At 43.5% G+C, this 15,837-nt stretch overlaps 2 protein-coding genes across 2 annotated transcripts; both read left to right on the forward strand.

The window, feature by feature from the left end:
• Positions 1-218: 218 nt before the first annotated feature.
• LOC124662627 (CHD3-type chromatin-remodeling factor PICKLE-like) lies at positions 219-9,598 on the forward strand. The gene is made up of 21 exons (XM_047200439.1): positions 219-339; positions 902-981; positions 1,131-1,203; positions 1,790-1,894; positions 2,439-2,512; positions 2,590-2,647; positions 3,031-3,104; positions 3,199-3,477; positions 3,752-3,813; positions 4,230-4,642; positions 5,200-5,324; positions 5,464-5,656; positions 5,770-5,858; positions 6,079-6,248; positions 6,340-6,494; positions 7,730-7,752; positions 8,095-8,190; positions 8,313-8,425; positions 8,588-8,708; positions 8,788-8,815; positions 8,907-9,598. Exons 1-21 carry the CDS (start codon positions 219-221, stop codon positions 9,596-9,598), a joined length of 3,144 nt encoding a protein of 1,047 aa, XP_047056395.1.
• A 956-nt stretch (positions 9,599-10,554) lies between these two features.
• LOC124668304 (pentatricopeptide repeat-containing protein At3g21470-like) lies at positions 10,555-12,784 on the forward strand. Its single transcript, XM_047205469.1, has one exon. The coding sequence runs from the start codon at positions 10,555-10,557 to the stop codon at positions 12,184-12,186; it is 1,632 nt and encodes a 543-aa protein (XP_047061425.1). The 3' UTR covers positions 12,187-12,784.
• Positions 12,785-15,837: the final 3,053 nt, after the last annotated feature.

The following is a 15,837-nucleotide window of genomic DNA, read 5'->3' on the forward strand; positions in this document are numbered from 1 at the left end:
AGTTGAATGTCCCTGAGTCTACCCCACAGCTGGACATACTGCCACAGTGCCAGGGCGCTTGGTGCACCTACTATATCGGGGATCCAGGCGCCCGTGTGATTCAATCGAGGAAGGTGAGCTTGGAACATCAAAATCCTCACTATTGTTGCGTCAGATTTCAAAATGCCATTCACATTCTCTACTTATAATCCCCTCTTTGTGTTTATGCTGATGACCGGATGATAGTGTCCACAAGGAACCAGGGGCGTCGTAGGAAGGGAACTCCAGCTGCTATCGTTGCTGCAACCGCAGAGGTGCGTGCGGTGCAGGTTCCTGGTGCTGAGCTAAACAATGCTGAAGGTGTGTGACGGGAGAAAAGCTCACTTCTCTCAGAAATTACGGTTGCTTGTGTTGTTAATTGCCCGCAACATTTGACGTCATAATGTTTACTGCATTTCTTTTCTAGATGCTTTGAATTTAGGAAAAATTTAATAGCTGCAGTATATGAGAGGATTGCTATTAATGGTGTGGCAAAGTGGCTGTGTGCTTCTGAAAGAGACTACAGAAAAAAATCCAATGATAATAGGTGATTTGTCGATGTATAAAACCAGTCGAATTAGCCGCACGATTGTGTGCCTAGCTAGATAGTAAAGTGCATACATTTTTATGTAAACGAGTTATGCAGTTGATACCATGGTCCCTACAAATGGTATTTGGGTTATATTTTTACCCATCGAAATGTGCGGCTAGATATTTTTCCTTGATGAATGTGGGAATTTGCTAGTCTCTTGCAGTGACCGTATAAGCATGTTTTTGGTAAACCTGTTTTTAGTAGGACAAGATGTGTAGTATAGTTACATGAAGTTATGGCTTGGTTTGTCACTTTGACCTGTAATTTTGTTTGAACCTATTTTCACAGCAGGTGGTGCGATGTTGCCTCTATGCCGAAGATCCAAACGTCTACAAAGAAAGCCATCTATTGGCAGGGAAAGTGAAGATGATGTAACTGTGAACAGTGGAGATGGTAATAGTGACCTATTTACAACTTATATATCCTCAATTTTGGTGGCCTGCGAGAGCCAGTTTCTCAAGCAAATAGCATAGTTGATTCTGAATGTTTTTTCAATCAAGGAGGCCAAAACGCCTAAAAGAAATTTATATCAGAATATTTCAGTGCTGAGGTGACAAAAGACAAGAACACAATGCAGGGTAGCTCTGGCAATAGCTAGTTTCTGTGTGATTTACTTATATACAGCAATATAATTCCCACTAGTATCATGCACATTTAATTCCATATTTGCATTGTATAGATGATGATTATTCAGCCCTTCAGCAAAGATCAAAGCGTCTTCGGCACAGAGTTGGAACTACTATTCGTCCATACGACAATGATGGTGATAGTGACACCGCGGATGGTAAGTGGCCAGCTTTGAGATGAACATTTTCTATTTTCATATTGGATATGTGGTTCTCCTTTTCTGTGCACCATTGTCTGCTGAATTAACTGTTGGTATGCATTTTCTGGGGCCATTTCAGCAGCCTTATGGAAGCCTTCTTCTCTTAAAATGTTTACATTGCATAACTACCTATGTGCTCTGAAAGGTTTTTTTTTATCATCTATGGATGCTTTTAAGATGACATATTCTATTTTCAAGAGAACAAAGACTGTAAATATTTCCTAAGTTATTTTTGTTTCATTGCACATTAGATCTCATGATTGGTCTTTGCTCTAAGTACATATATTTAAGTTTAATATTAAATTTCTATGCACCGTACCATGCATAAATAATGTGAAGTTGACATTGTATAGATGATGACCATATTCCCAATCGACGAAGATCAAAGCGCCTTCGGCACAGAGTGGGAACTAGAAATCATTCATCCGGTGACAATGCTGACAGTGACAGTCTGGATAGTAAGTGGGCTCCTTTTGAGATACATATTTATTTACATGTTGCTACCATGATTCTTGTTTTTTGTGTACCATGTTGTTTTCTTAATCAACCTGTGCATTTTCTGTAGTAAATTGGGCAGACATCTGGAAGCCCTTTTTCTTGATAAGTCGTAAGTAACAATACTAGATAACCATGTCCTCAATACATATTTGTTTAGCGAAGCGTTAATTAAGGATGCATATAATTTTACATGATCATAGTTGTTTTGTCACAGATGACTAAATCACATTTTGCTGATTGTTTTTATTGCACTGAACACTGGATTCACAGATTTGTTTTTGTAGTGGGTCTGGCAACCTTCTTTTCAATATGATTGTATGTATGATATGATGTGATCCGATCTCTGTTATGCAGATACTGCACCTTTTAAGCCCCATAAGATGCTTTCTTATTTTTTTTCCAATTGGGCATGCTAATTTTTTTTAAAAAAAGGTGTGATAGTGTGATAAGAACATGTTAACACCAACTCACTGTATATTACAACTAACTTCTGCATCACCACAGATCACAGGAAGCTAATTCCACACAGGATGTCAAAGCGCCTAATAGAGAAACAGAAAGCTGATCATGTTTCAGATGTAATTTTACCAAAACAAAATTGTTCATTAACTCATGTTCTTCATGAAGTGATAAAGTTTCATCATGTCCATTTTAGGAGAGCTGCAGTGAAGCTTCTTTGTGTGAGTTGTCAGGGTCTTCATCTTCAGGATCAGGTAATAAGTGACCACATTGTTAGAACCACCCACCCGTTATGAGTTCATTGTCAATGTTACAAATGTTGTCGCTTTATGCACATTTGAAAGTTAACTGACCAGGGACATTTCGTAAACAACCCTATACTTGTTGTGCATGTATCTGTGCATATACATGTAGGAAGTGTAACTTAATGTTCTATAGTGACGTCTAAAAACAATGAATGGTCAAAGCTGTACTTTCATCAGCTGTGCTTGTTTTAGCTTGCAGTTGCAATGCTGTGAAATCTCAGTTGTACCTTTTTGCTCCTCAGTAACTCTATCTGATATCCTGCCTGAGTGCTTGTTGTGACACTGATCTTCTATCATGTATGATATTTTTGTCCATGTATTGTTTGTATCAGATGACGCATTATTGCAAAATACTGTAAGACATAGCAAAAGCGTTTCTGGTGGACCTATATGCTCAATCTGTAAGGTACATATTTCTGTGAGAAATTTGCAAGTTTTGTGGGCTCTGTCTATTTCGTTTCTCTCATTGTGATGTGCAACCTTGTATTATTTCTGAGCAGAGTGGTACTGGCAGCTGCCTTTTAATTCCATGTGAGAACACTAGCTGTTCTCGTAGGTTCCACAACTTCTGCCTTGATCCTCTGCAAGCTAGTAGAGGAACCTTTGAATGCTCTTTCTGCAACATCAGTCAAGCTTCATTGGGCCAGCGGACAGACATGTATCCAGCTAAAAAGATCCAAAGACTTGTAGGTCACAGAAGGGTAATAACTAAGGAGTCCGATTTTGAATATCAATTCCTAGTGAAATGGAAACTACTTTCTCATCATCATGACAGCTGGGTATGTTTTCCTCCTTGCGTATGTTTGATAAAAAAAATAATGTAGCTGCTTTTGCATTTCATTTGGCACTCTAATGACACAAGCACTAATGCATGGACATGCTTCATAACTGCACTCTGCTCTCTTGTGACAGTTTGTATTTGTTGACCAATTATACTATCTATTGCCTTTTTCTACCAGACTACCACTATGGCATGCATGGTTACAGAGACTAGTGCGAGATTCATCATTGTTTTACCGAGACATTTAGAATTTACAAATTTTCATTCTGTAGGTTCCGCTTGATTGGCTTCAAATCTTTGATCGTGTGCGAGTACAAAGCTATATGAAGAATATGTAAGCCCTCTGCTCTTCACAATTTGTTCTCTTATCCAGTTTGACATCCAGATCAGTTTAAATGCAATTATCTATGTTATTTCAGGCAGGTAAAATGTTCTTCATTGATGTACTATAAATCAATTATATAACTTCCAGTAGTAGATGATTTAGAGTACTCTTATGGTTTGATACACTCAGCCTTTGTAATCAGGATCACTGATGCATTGTACAGAGAAAATTGAAAAGTCGAGCACAGGTTTAGTCTGCTGTGTACTGCATTGGCTGTGACTTCATTACTGCATAAATCTACTTTCACTGATAATGTTTTTGCATGTTATTCCGAACAATGAAAAGCAAACCTGCAGTTTTTGAAACAACTATGCTTAACATGATACCGCTCTTCTCATTCTAATGATCCTACAAACTTGTTGCAGCAGCTTGCTGGAAGAGGTTTACACAGAGGATGAAAGAAAACCTGAGTGGTTTGAAGTAGATCGTGCCATTGCATGTCGGCAGAAGTATGATATCGACGGTCCGTGTGATATTCTGGCTACTTTCCAGAATAATAAAGACTTTGACGGATATGAATTCCTTGTAAAATGGAACGATCTTGATTATGGTGAATGTACATGGGAGCCCTATTGTACTGAAGGTGTGCCATCAGCTGTTTCTATGCTTATTGAAAGGCACCAAAATACGTTGAAAAGAGTAGATCGCGTCAGCGAAACCTGCATGGATGGGAAGATACCTGATAAGGTGCACAATGGAGTTTTATATGGGTATCAACTGCAAGGTTTACAATGGATATTTCAAAATTTCATAACCAGGAGGAGCGTTATTCTAGCTGGTATGTTCATGAGCCCTAAACCCAAAATGCAAGATGCACTTGTATTTCTTACTATTATTGCATTCCATTTGCAAAGTATATGTCATACATTGTTGGAGGAGTTCCTTAACAAGTTTATGTGTGGTAATATCATGATTTTAAATATTATTAACATTATATTCAAAGTACTTCTGTCCAAAAAATAGGCACATTTGACTTTTCTCAGAAACCATCTTATGACTGACTGCAATATTCCTAAAAAGGGTAAAAACATAACATCAAAATTTATTTTTGCATGCCCCAGCCCATATACTTTTGCACATACTAGGGGTCATAGCTATAAAACACTTAATGCGTGCATAATCATGTGACTTTTATTCCTGAACCGAGGAGTATTAGTTAAGAATATTGGAGTAGGGTGTTACTTTTGAAATGTCTATGCCAGTGCCTTGCCAACCTATGTAATAAAGTATGGAAGAAGCTTCATGGGGAATCCCATATGCTTCACCTTATTTCATCTACATTTGTCATGAAAAGATAATTACGGGGCTTCATATATTTCCTTTTTGTGTTGGCAGATGAAATGGGTCTTGGCAAAACTGTTCAAGTTGTTTGCTTTCTCAGACAAATAATCAAGGGAAGTTTCACGACATCTCCTTCATTGGTTATTGCTCCTAAGAGCATCCTATTGCAATGGAAAAAGGTTTGTATTCCTGCGATGATCTTCTGCCATATTGCCCTGAATTCTCGTCTTCATGATTAAAGTCTTTATTCTGTATCAGTTTTATTTATTATGTTAGATGGACAGTCCTTAATTTCTGGATGCATGTTCTGTAAATTAGGAATTTGGTCGCTGGGCAAGTGATCTTAATATAGTTATTTATCAAGGAGAGAAGGACTCCAGAAAGTGCATTCAAGCTCATGAAATGTACTCTTCTGAAGGGAAGACTTTATTTGATGCTCTTGTGACAAGTTACGAGTGTGTCCAACTTGATAAAGCAGTCCTAAAGAAAATTAAATGGTCAACCATTGTCAGTAAGTTTTTCTGAGATGTAGCTGTACTGTGGCTATCCGGTTCTGAATTGTCTCCTTCATTAGTGTGCATGTTAACACTTCTGTTGCTGTTCATCACCTCCCTTCAATTTCAGTTGATGAGGCACATAGACTGAAGAATCTCTATTGCAACCTTGCCTCGTGCCTGAAACGATATAGCTCCGAGTTCCGGCTGCTACTTACAGTAAGTACCTCATACCATATGCAAAATTCTGCTGAATTGGAGAAGTTAGTCCTTTGCTCCATCTATGTTTTTTTTAATGTTGCATCCATTATGATTTAATTTTGTTGGTACTTTGGGGGACATACATCATTTGCCCCTTTACTTGTTTGTAAGAAGACTCTTCTTTTTGGAATCTAATCACGTGCTTGGACCTTGTTCCTCTTTTCTCTTCACTGTACAGGGAACGCCCTTGCAAAATAGTATCCTGGAATTGTTTTCATTGCTTCATTATATTGATCCAGATGAGTTCTCTGACCCAAAGACCGATGGGTTGTTCTTACCAATTGAATCTGGACTGGATTTGACAATGGATGAAAAAGTTGCTCGCATTCATGATATTTTAAAGCCCAGGTAATTATTTTTGTGTCTAACAATAAAGCTATTTACCTTTTGTTTGATATCTTGGATATGACTTTTAATTCTTGTGTGTTTGAATTGCTAGGATGTTGAGAAGAATGAAATCGGATGTGCTAAAAGATTCTATGCCAATGAAGAAGTGGGTAGAAGTTCCATGTGCACTTACAGATTCTCAAAGAGACCTTTACATTAATATTTTAGAGAAGAACTACTCAAAGCTGAACAGGGATATTCAGTGTGGTCAGTTCAAGAGTCATTCTCTTGCATTTATCGTTAACATACACTTCACCACTTTGTCTTCCATCAGAATCATTTTCTCTTGATTGAGCTGGTTTGTGCTATTTTCTCTCTTAAACATACATCTAAGTGCGTGCCATTTTGTATTAGAAGAACACATAGAGAAGGCAGAGTACATGTAACGAGTGTGGTTGTGGTCAAACAGCCAAAACAAAACTTATAGCAAAAAAAAGTAGGCTAAAAGAAAGCAAAACTAGGCTAAGTTATGCTAGGCTGTTGAAGTTTCTGGGGGTCTAGCGTGCAATGGTAACTTTCTGATATCCTTCATGCCAGAGAGCTGCCAGTTTTCCCTGTTTTGTGGATTGCCCCCATAAGTTTGAACACCTCCACATAGCTGGTTGTTGTCAGTCTTATATTGTAGGAAAGCAGTGTTTCAGGAAAATGTTGTTTGCTTCTGTGAAAAAGGAGAACCTAATGGTAACTGACCAATACTGTTATACCATACTGAGTTTTTGGCTTGGCAGCAACTTATATAGGCCTTGTACTTTACTTTTGTCGGTTTTTATGTGCATTTGGCACCAACTCTTCTGATTGTTTTTGCATGTAGATCTATACTGTTTTGCCAATGCTCCCAAATATATATCTTGTTGATTGATTTGCCACTTGCGAGTTATCTTCGCATCATCATCTTTTACTACCAAACAGGTTTTAGTTATCGCTGCATTTGGAATAGTTAGTGTTTTTTGTCGACATCGATATTCGGAAAATATTTGAATCATCTCAGTCAACTATAATGCTAGTAACCCGCAAAAAAACCTATAATGCTAGTAGAAAAATGAAAGATGGGGCCATTCCACAAAATGCAGGTGTGACTTCATGATGTATCTCAGCATGTCATACTTGGATTGACCTAAGCCTCAAATCGAACATGCCTTTGTCAAGGTTGCAGCTTTAGTTTTTATGATCAGCAACTTACAATGACGAATAGCAAAGAACATGCCCTTTCAGTGACATCATTTTTTTCTTGTTAAATTTGTGCTTGCCCTAGAACTAATACACATGATATGCATTGAAATTGTGACCATTCTCATCATTATCTCAGAAAACTGCGCATGTGGTTGGAAGCATATTGTCTTCACAAATTATTTATCTGTTTCTTATTTTCTTATGGAATACAACACTGCATTATGAAATATCCAATATGCCGAGGCTGACAGAGCTTGTGTATACCTTTGCAGGCAAAAAGATATCTCTGAACAGTGTACTCATGGAATTGAAAAAATGCTGCAATCACCCGGTAGATTTTCCGTCCATTTCAGTTTATGAACTTTGCTACGTTTCGTTCACTTGAACCAAACCTCTTTCTCGTTGTAAACAAAGGGAATTTTGTGCATCTGGATATTTTACGATAAAAATCATTTTGAAAATGATCTGTGTGAGGTGTGAGTGTGTGACATCATGGCATATTCAATGCAAAGAGAAGCATAAAATTAACTTCTGTATTCTTTGCATTATTTCTTATCCATTTGATTGCTGCATTCTGTATTATGTTTTCATGAAAGCTTTTCATGCTCTTCAAGTTAATTTGTTTCTCCTTTTCCAGTATCTATTTCCAGGACAGGAAGTTAACCAACTTGCAGGAGAAGATGTTTTCCTGTCACTTGTTTCTGCATCTGGTAAACTTCAACTCTTACAGAAGGTACCTTTACCTACTTTTACATCCTATCTGGGCACTGAATGCTAAATTTGTTTCATGGCTTATTTTCTCTCTCTATCCCACTTCGCTATTGAACTTAAAAATTGTCTATTGTTGATCCTCAGCTTCTTCCAAAGTTGAAAGAAAGGGGGAACCGTGTACTGATTTTCTCCCAGATGACCAAGATGCTTGACATTCTCGAGGACTTTCTTTTTTCCCTGGGATACAAATATGCACGGTATGGTTCATTAAGCAACCCTGCATTTGTCTTGCTTTTCTGATGCATAGATTACTCCATTGATCTTATCTTACAATGATGCTCTTAATAATTACTGCTCATTCCAGTGAGTTAGCTGTCATTTTTATTTATTTTTCACTCAATAGTTGTTTTGGTACACAGCATTGATGGACAGACATCACTCTCTGCAAGGCAGGAGCGCGTAAAAGAATACAACAATGTTGAAAGTGAAACATTTATCTTCTTGATGTCTACTCGTGCTGGTGGTCTAGGTATTGACCTGGTATGAATCCTAATCCTTGCAGATTCGTTTATGCTCCACTTTTATGCCATCGGTCTAATGTTATTGGTTATTATGGCAGCCTGGTGCAGATCGAGTAATTATCTATGGTAAGTGGTTTTAAATATCTTTCTGTTGATGTGTGCACTGCTCATTTGTCTTGAATCCTTTTGGCACTGATTCTTGCATCCCTGTGTTCAGATCCTGACTTCAACCCATTCATGGACTTGCAAGCACAGTCCAGGGCTCACCGTATTGGCCAGACCCGACCTGTGGTTGTGTACCAACTAATCACAAAATGTTCTGTTGAAGAGAAGATACTACAAAAGTCTAAGAAGAAGCTGGCCATTGAAAATATGTTAATGAACTCTTCCAAAAAGCCAAGTGCAGAGGAGCTGAAGTCTGTTCTACTACATGGAGCCAAGACAATTCTGGAGAAGAAGAAGATCAACGCTACAACAATCCATTATGATGATGAGGCCATTGAGAATCTCCTCAAGTTAGACCCTTCTAGTGGGGAGAAGTGCTCTTCAGATGACAACGGTTATCTTGGGAGCATCGTGAGCTTTGCTCATGGCGACGAGGAGGAAGGACCTCTCTCCCCCAAGGCCGAGGATCTCAAAGTTTTTAAGCCTGCTACTCCCAAGGTGGTTCTTGGCCGTGGGAGAAGGCAAAGGAATGCTGTGAAATACCATGAAGAGTCTGAAAATGAAGAGAGCGATGATATGTATGTACCAGATGCTTCCTCGGAGTCCAGTAGCTCTTCATCTGATGATGAAACAGAGCAAGAAGTTCCTGAAGTTGTGAGCTTGAAGCCGGAAGTTGCTCCTGTACCTGACAGCCAATTGGCACCCTCCTCAGGCGGAGGAACGGAGAATGTGAAGCTTGAGTAGCGAGCGTGAAGCTGGAAGTACGAGCACATATCTAGTGCTCCCACCCCTTTGTATGCTACCATTGCTACCGTATAAAAAATGCATTTTATACGTGTCAAAAAATTATACGAAAAATTGTGAGTGCAAATGAAATATGTCCCTACAACATCCCAAAATTTCATCTCCAAATTCGACATGGACACTGAGAAACAAAAAAGAGAAAATCTGCATGAATAGTGCTACCTAGTGTCACAAAAAGACAAAATCAGAGAATGACACTATTCATGCTGATTTTCTCTTTTTTTTTTCTCAGTGTCCATGTAGAATTTAGACATGAAATTTTGAGATGTTGTAGGGACATACTTCATGAGCACTTACATTTTTTCGTATAATTTTTTGACACGTATAAAATATTTTTTTTATACGATAGCAACGGTAGCATACGAAGGGGTGGGAGCACTAGATACCTGGCATTTGATGAAGAAAGTCATTAAGGAAGTAGAAAAACCACTTCTTTTGTATAGGAATCGCTTGAGTAGCAATGCGTGGCTTATTTATATGCTGGCTTTTGTGGCATTTCTCTATAGTTTGTAAAAAACTGGTCACATCGTATGCCCAGTTTAGTAAATTGATTGATGGTGATGGTACTGATGTAGAACAACTGTAGTTGGAATTATCTCATCTGGTACTGTTTCTGTCAATTTATCATTTTCCTTGCGTGCTTATGATTGCAGCTACTTGCTAAATGCTAACACTGCCACTGTCAATTGACTTATAACATTGAGAAATTTGTTTCGGTAATAATATGGTGCGCATGTTCGGTGTGATGTCACTGGTAGAGATGCAACTGGATCCATCTCAAATTTTGCTCCAGAAAAGTTTCAATGAACAACTACTGGTAAGATTTCGTCTCGCCAAGTCACCAAAACATTATAAGACCTGGTCGCGACTACTGATGGGCGGCAGCACCACCGTCCATGGCCGCAAGAGCGAAGCAGCTCCACGCGCACTACCTGGCAGCCGGGTGCGGCGACCTTGAGAGGTGGGCTCGCCTCGTCAAGGAGTACGCCGGCAAATCCTTCCTCCGGCACGCCGCCCAGGTCTACTCCAAGAACCTGCCCAGGCAAACGCACCACCTGCCCCTCATACCCGTCCTCCTCAAGGCCGCCGCCTCCCGCCCCCGGTGGCCCGGCCTGAGCCTCGGCAGGTCCCTCCACGCCGAGGCCATCAAGGTCGCCTTCGACCGCGACCTGCTCGTGGGCACCACGCTCGTGTCCATGTACTGCAAGGGCGGCCTCCTCGCAGATGCGCGCGTCATGTTCGACGGAATGCCGGACAGGAACGCCGTGACTTGTAACGCGATGCTCGACGGGTACGCCGCAGCAGGCGATATGGGCCAGGCGGAGGCCCTGTTCGTCCGCATGGGCTCCCGGACGCCCGTCACGTGGGCGACGCTGATCAGGGGGTTCGCGGACAAGGGCGACATGGAGGAGGCACGGAGGTGGTTCAGTGTGACGCCGGTGGGCATGCGGACCGTCGTCACGTGGACCGTGCTCGTGCAAGGCTTTGTGGCTGCCGGGGATATGGAGGCCGCGAGGGAGTTGTTCGATGCCATGCCCGCAAGGAATGCCTTCGTGTGGTCGTCCATGGTCACTGGTTACTTCAAGGCTGGCAATGCCGATGAGGCGCGGGCAATGTTCGACAGAATTCCTGTACCCAACTTGGTGAACTGGAACGCGCTGATTGCCGGGTACGCGCAAATTGGATGCTCGGAGCAGGCATTGCAGGCTTTTCACGCCATGTTGGAAGATAGGGTCAAGCCAGACGAGTTCACCATGTCCAGCGTGCTCTCTGCCTGTGCGCAGCTCGGGTCACTAGAGCAAGCGAGAAAGGTTCACGAGTTCATCAACCAGAAGCATATCCAGAAGAACCCCTTCGTTTTGAATGGACTGGTTGATATGTACGCCAAGTGTGGTGACCTCGCATATGCGCGGCAGATTTTCAATAACATGCAGCGGAGAAACACGCAATGCTGGAATTCTATGATCTCTGCACTTGCAAGCCATGGCCAGAGCGATGAGGCGATACAGCTGTTTTCTCAGATGGAGTGCTCGAAGCAGAAGCCTGATGGGGTCACACTTCTGGCCGTGCTTGGAGCTTGCACGCATGGAGGGTTTGTGGAGGAAGGTCTAAGAATTTTCAACAGTTTTAGCGTGTATGGAGTTGCTGCTGGAGTGGAGCACTATGGTTGCTTGGTCGATCTCTTGGGCCGTGCTGGAAGGCTTGAGGAAGCTTATGTGATTGTCAAGAACATGGCGGTGGAATCCAACGAGGTCATCTGGGGCGCTCTTCTTGGAGCTTGCAGAGTGCATGCCAATAGAGAGATGTCTGAACGGGTATCGAATGAGATCAACCAGTTGCGCTCTGATCATGCCTCAACTGACGATGCAGAGTATATCACGCTGGCAAATATTTTGGCCGAGTCCGAGAGGTGGGAGCAGGCAGAGCGTGTCAGGAGAAAGATGGCAAGCCACGGGGTTGAGAAGACTCCAGGGTGCAGTTCAGTTGAGCTTGACATTTCTGAAAACAAACTGTATTGCAGACAGTAGTACATTATTCCAGCTGCATCAACTGTAAGTTCAGTGCATTTCATGTCTGATGCTTTCCTATAAAATCTCTGATGGAATATTAGAAAATTTCATGATCAAGGCATGGGCTTGATGGCTTATTGTTTTTAGTGCAACAGGGTACTATGCTTCCATTCAAAAATTTATAGTCAGTTCTTGTCCATTTTACATGCAATTTTTGGTTATTTGTAATATGCATTTTATTACCTATGTATGGGGTTCAACTGTTCAAAACGAAGCCAACTTTGTACAGATTTTGAATTATAACATTCCCCCTTGTTTCAAATCCAAAAGGCACTAAACTAACTTTGCAAAGAAAATAAAAGAAACAACATAAGAACATGGACAATGACATGCCATGATCATCTCAGTCTTTTGATCAGTGAAAGAAGGGCATGCCACGAACTAACTTTGCAAAGTCAGCCCTTGTCAATTTTACATGCAGTCGTCGGTTATTTGGAATATGCATTCATTACCTGTTCATGGGGTTCAGCTGTTCAAACAGAAGCCATCTTTGTACAGATTTTGAATTTTAACATTCCCCCTTGTTTCTAATCCAAAAGGTACTATGAACTAACTTTGCAAAGAAAAGAAAAGAAACAACATAAGAACATAGACAATGACATGCCATGACCGCGAAAACGCAAAAAGCTTTGCATTTCGATTCATTGATAGAAAAGAAGTGCTAAGACAAGGCTGGGACACCCACACACACACCCAACACTCAAAACGTGATTACGACAAAAGGCCGCAATCCGTCGAGTGCTCCTCTAAGATGCTACAGTGTGAGCTCCTCCGCCAAACAGAACCCATGCCGATGAAAGTTGCAATGCTTGTGCATCATTGAAATTACCAAGAACCTGCCAGCCACAGCCAAGAGGCGTACCACCCGTATCCCGCGAGCCCACCCGGCTCAGCTGGGAGCATTGCTGCTCCAGGAACGCCGTCGGCGCAGCAACTACCTCCTAGCAACCTCAACGGACGCGCAAGCGTGCAGTCTTCAGCAGCCCGCCATCAAGCACAGAGGCCAGCCCACCACTGCTCGTCCAGAGGCCCGCTCGCGCTGTCCGAGGAAGATCCTCGTCGCGCAAGCCACCGCGATACCCCTCAAGAGGCCGGCGCGCCACCTATATCGCAAGACACCTCCCATGCGGCCAACACAGAGAACTCCGAGGAAGAACCACCGCCCGAACTCAAGTTCCCAAGACGACGCCTCCAAGAAGGGTACGACGTCAAAGATGCCGTCGTCGCCCGATTTGGCATGCCAAATCTGAGGTTTTCACCTGGAACCTGAGACCCTGGGCGAGGGAGGAGCCAGAACTCCTCGATGACGCCACATAGGAAACGGCACCCTCAGGCGTCGCCGTCACCGGCCCCGGAAGGCAGGGCTTTCGCCCGGAGCATAGTACCTCACCACCACAAGCAGTGTCCGCCCTTAGCCTAAAGCTCACGCGCTGACCCTTCCACTCAAAGCACTAGCCTTGCTAGGACACCCCGCCGGCATCACGTCTAGTGCGCCAGATCGGGGGCAGCCATGCCCACAAAGGGAGGGCAAGCCGCCTGAGAGAGGCACCAGCAAGCCGCAAGCGGCACATGTGCCGCCAATGGGAGGGCTCACCGGCAGGGTTGCGCGCATCCACCTCAGAGAGGTATGGCCGGCCACCCAGCACCGCCTACGCGCCGCCAGCGCCGCACGGGCGCCCCGAGCCACCACGCCAAGGTGGCGTTAGGCTCAGCTCAACCCGGCCAGAGCAGCAGCACCCTGCGCTCGGAGCCGAGGAGGACGGGCGAGGAGCGGGTGGGTGACCGCACCCAGGCGCCGGTGGCCAGAAAGGCCGGGGCCCGCCTTCCCTGGATCGGGCCCGAAGGGCCCAGATCTGGGCTGGCAGACCCGCGCTGCCACGGCGCCAACTCCGGCCGCCCAGCACCGTCGCCGTCAGCTCAGCGCCGTCGCCATCATCCTCAACGCCGTCGCCGCCTTCCCCAGCGCCGTCGCTGGGCAGCCATGGAGCCGCCGTCGGGTTTACTCGCGCCCCTACAGGCATGCGGTTGGTGGAGATGCCCGCCGCCGGCGGCACCGCGCGGGCTTTGCCCGGCGGCTCCTGCCGCCGCCGGTGGAGGAGGGGAGCAAGGGGTCTGGGGCGGGGGAGTGGGTTAGGGTTTCGCCCTGACTCGCCTGCGGGGACGAGCCAGGAGCGGGGGGACGAGCCAGCGGGTGTTGAGCACTGGCAAAATTCCTCTATAAAGCAAAGCCATGAACTAATTTTGCAATGTCATGATCATCTTGGTCTTTTGACCAGTGAAAGAAGGGCATGCCATGAACTAATTTTGCAATGTCAGTCCTTGTCCATTTTACACGAGTCGTCAGTTATTCGGAATTTGCATTCATTACTTTTTCATGGGGTTCAACTATAAAGCAAAGCCATCTTTGTAAAGATTTTGAATTACTAACAAATTGGGTGCTCTGAGGAGGCATTGCAACCTTTTCACTCCATGTTGGAAGACAGGGTCAAGCCGGACGAGTTCACCATGTCCGGCGTGCTCTCTACCTGTGCGCAGCTTGGGTCACTAGAGCAAGGGAAGTTCATCAACCAGAAGCATGTCCAGAAGAACGCCTTCGTTTTGAAAGGACTGGTTGATATCTACTCCAAGTGTGGTGATCTCGAGTATGCACAGCAGATTTTCGACAACATGCAGCAGAGAAATAAGGAATGCTGGAATTCTATGATCTCTGCACCTGCAAGCCATGGCCAGAGCGATGAGGCGATACAGTTGTTTTCTCAGATGGAGTGCTCGAAGCAGAGCCTGACGGGGTCACACTCCTCGCCGTGCTTGGAGCGTGCACGCTTGTAGGGTTTGTGGAGGAAGGTCTAAGAATTTTCCACAGTTTCAGCGTGTATGGAGTTGCTGCTGGAGTGGAGTATTATGGCCAGCGTGTGCCGGAGGACTTGAGGAAGCCTATGTGATCGCCAAGAACATGGTGGTGGAATCTAACGAGGTCATCTGGGTCGCTCTTCTCGGAGCTTGCAGAGGACATGCCGATAGAGAAATGTCTGAACGGGTATCGAATGAGATCAACTAATGATGCAGAGTACATCACACTGCAAATATTTTGGCTGAGTCGGAGAGGTAGGAACAGGCAGAGCGCGTCAGGAGAAAGATGGCAATCCATAGTGGGGTTGAGAAGACTCGAGGGTGCAGTTCAGTTGAGCTTGGAATTTCTGAGAACAAACTGTACTGCAGACAGTAGTATGCATTATTCCAGCTTGCATCGACTGTAAGTTCATTGCATTTCGTCTCTGATGTTTTGCTATAAAATCTCTGATGGAATATTGTAAAATTCCATGATCAATGCATGCTTGCTGGCTTATTTGTTTTTTGTGCAGCTGTGTATTGTGCTTCCATTGAAAAGTTTACAGTCAGTCGGTTGTTTGGAATATGCATTGCGTTACCTGTTGATGGGAGTCAACTGTTGAAAACGAAGCCATCTTTTTAAAGATTTTGAATTAATATAACATTCTTCAGGAAAGGTACTGTGAACTAACTTTGCAAAGAAACGAAAAAATAGCATAAGAGCACAGACAACGACATGCTATGACCATCTCAGTCTCTCAGAAGAAGTGAGACCATACA

The sequence above is a fragment of the Lolium rigidum genome, chromosome 6 (genome assembly GCF_022539505.1).
Source record: "Lolium rigidum isolate FL_2022 chromosome 6, APGP_CSIRO_Lrig_0.1, whole genome shotgun sequence".
In the NCBI taxonomy this organism is placed as follows: Eukaryota; Viridiplantae; Streptophyta; class Magnoliopsida; order Poales; family Poaceae; genus Lolium; species Lolium rigidum.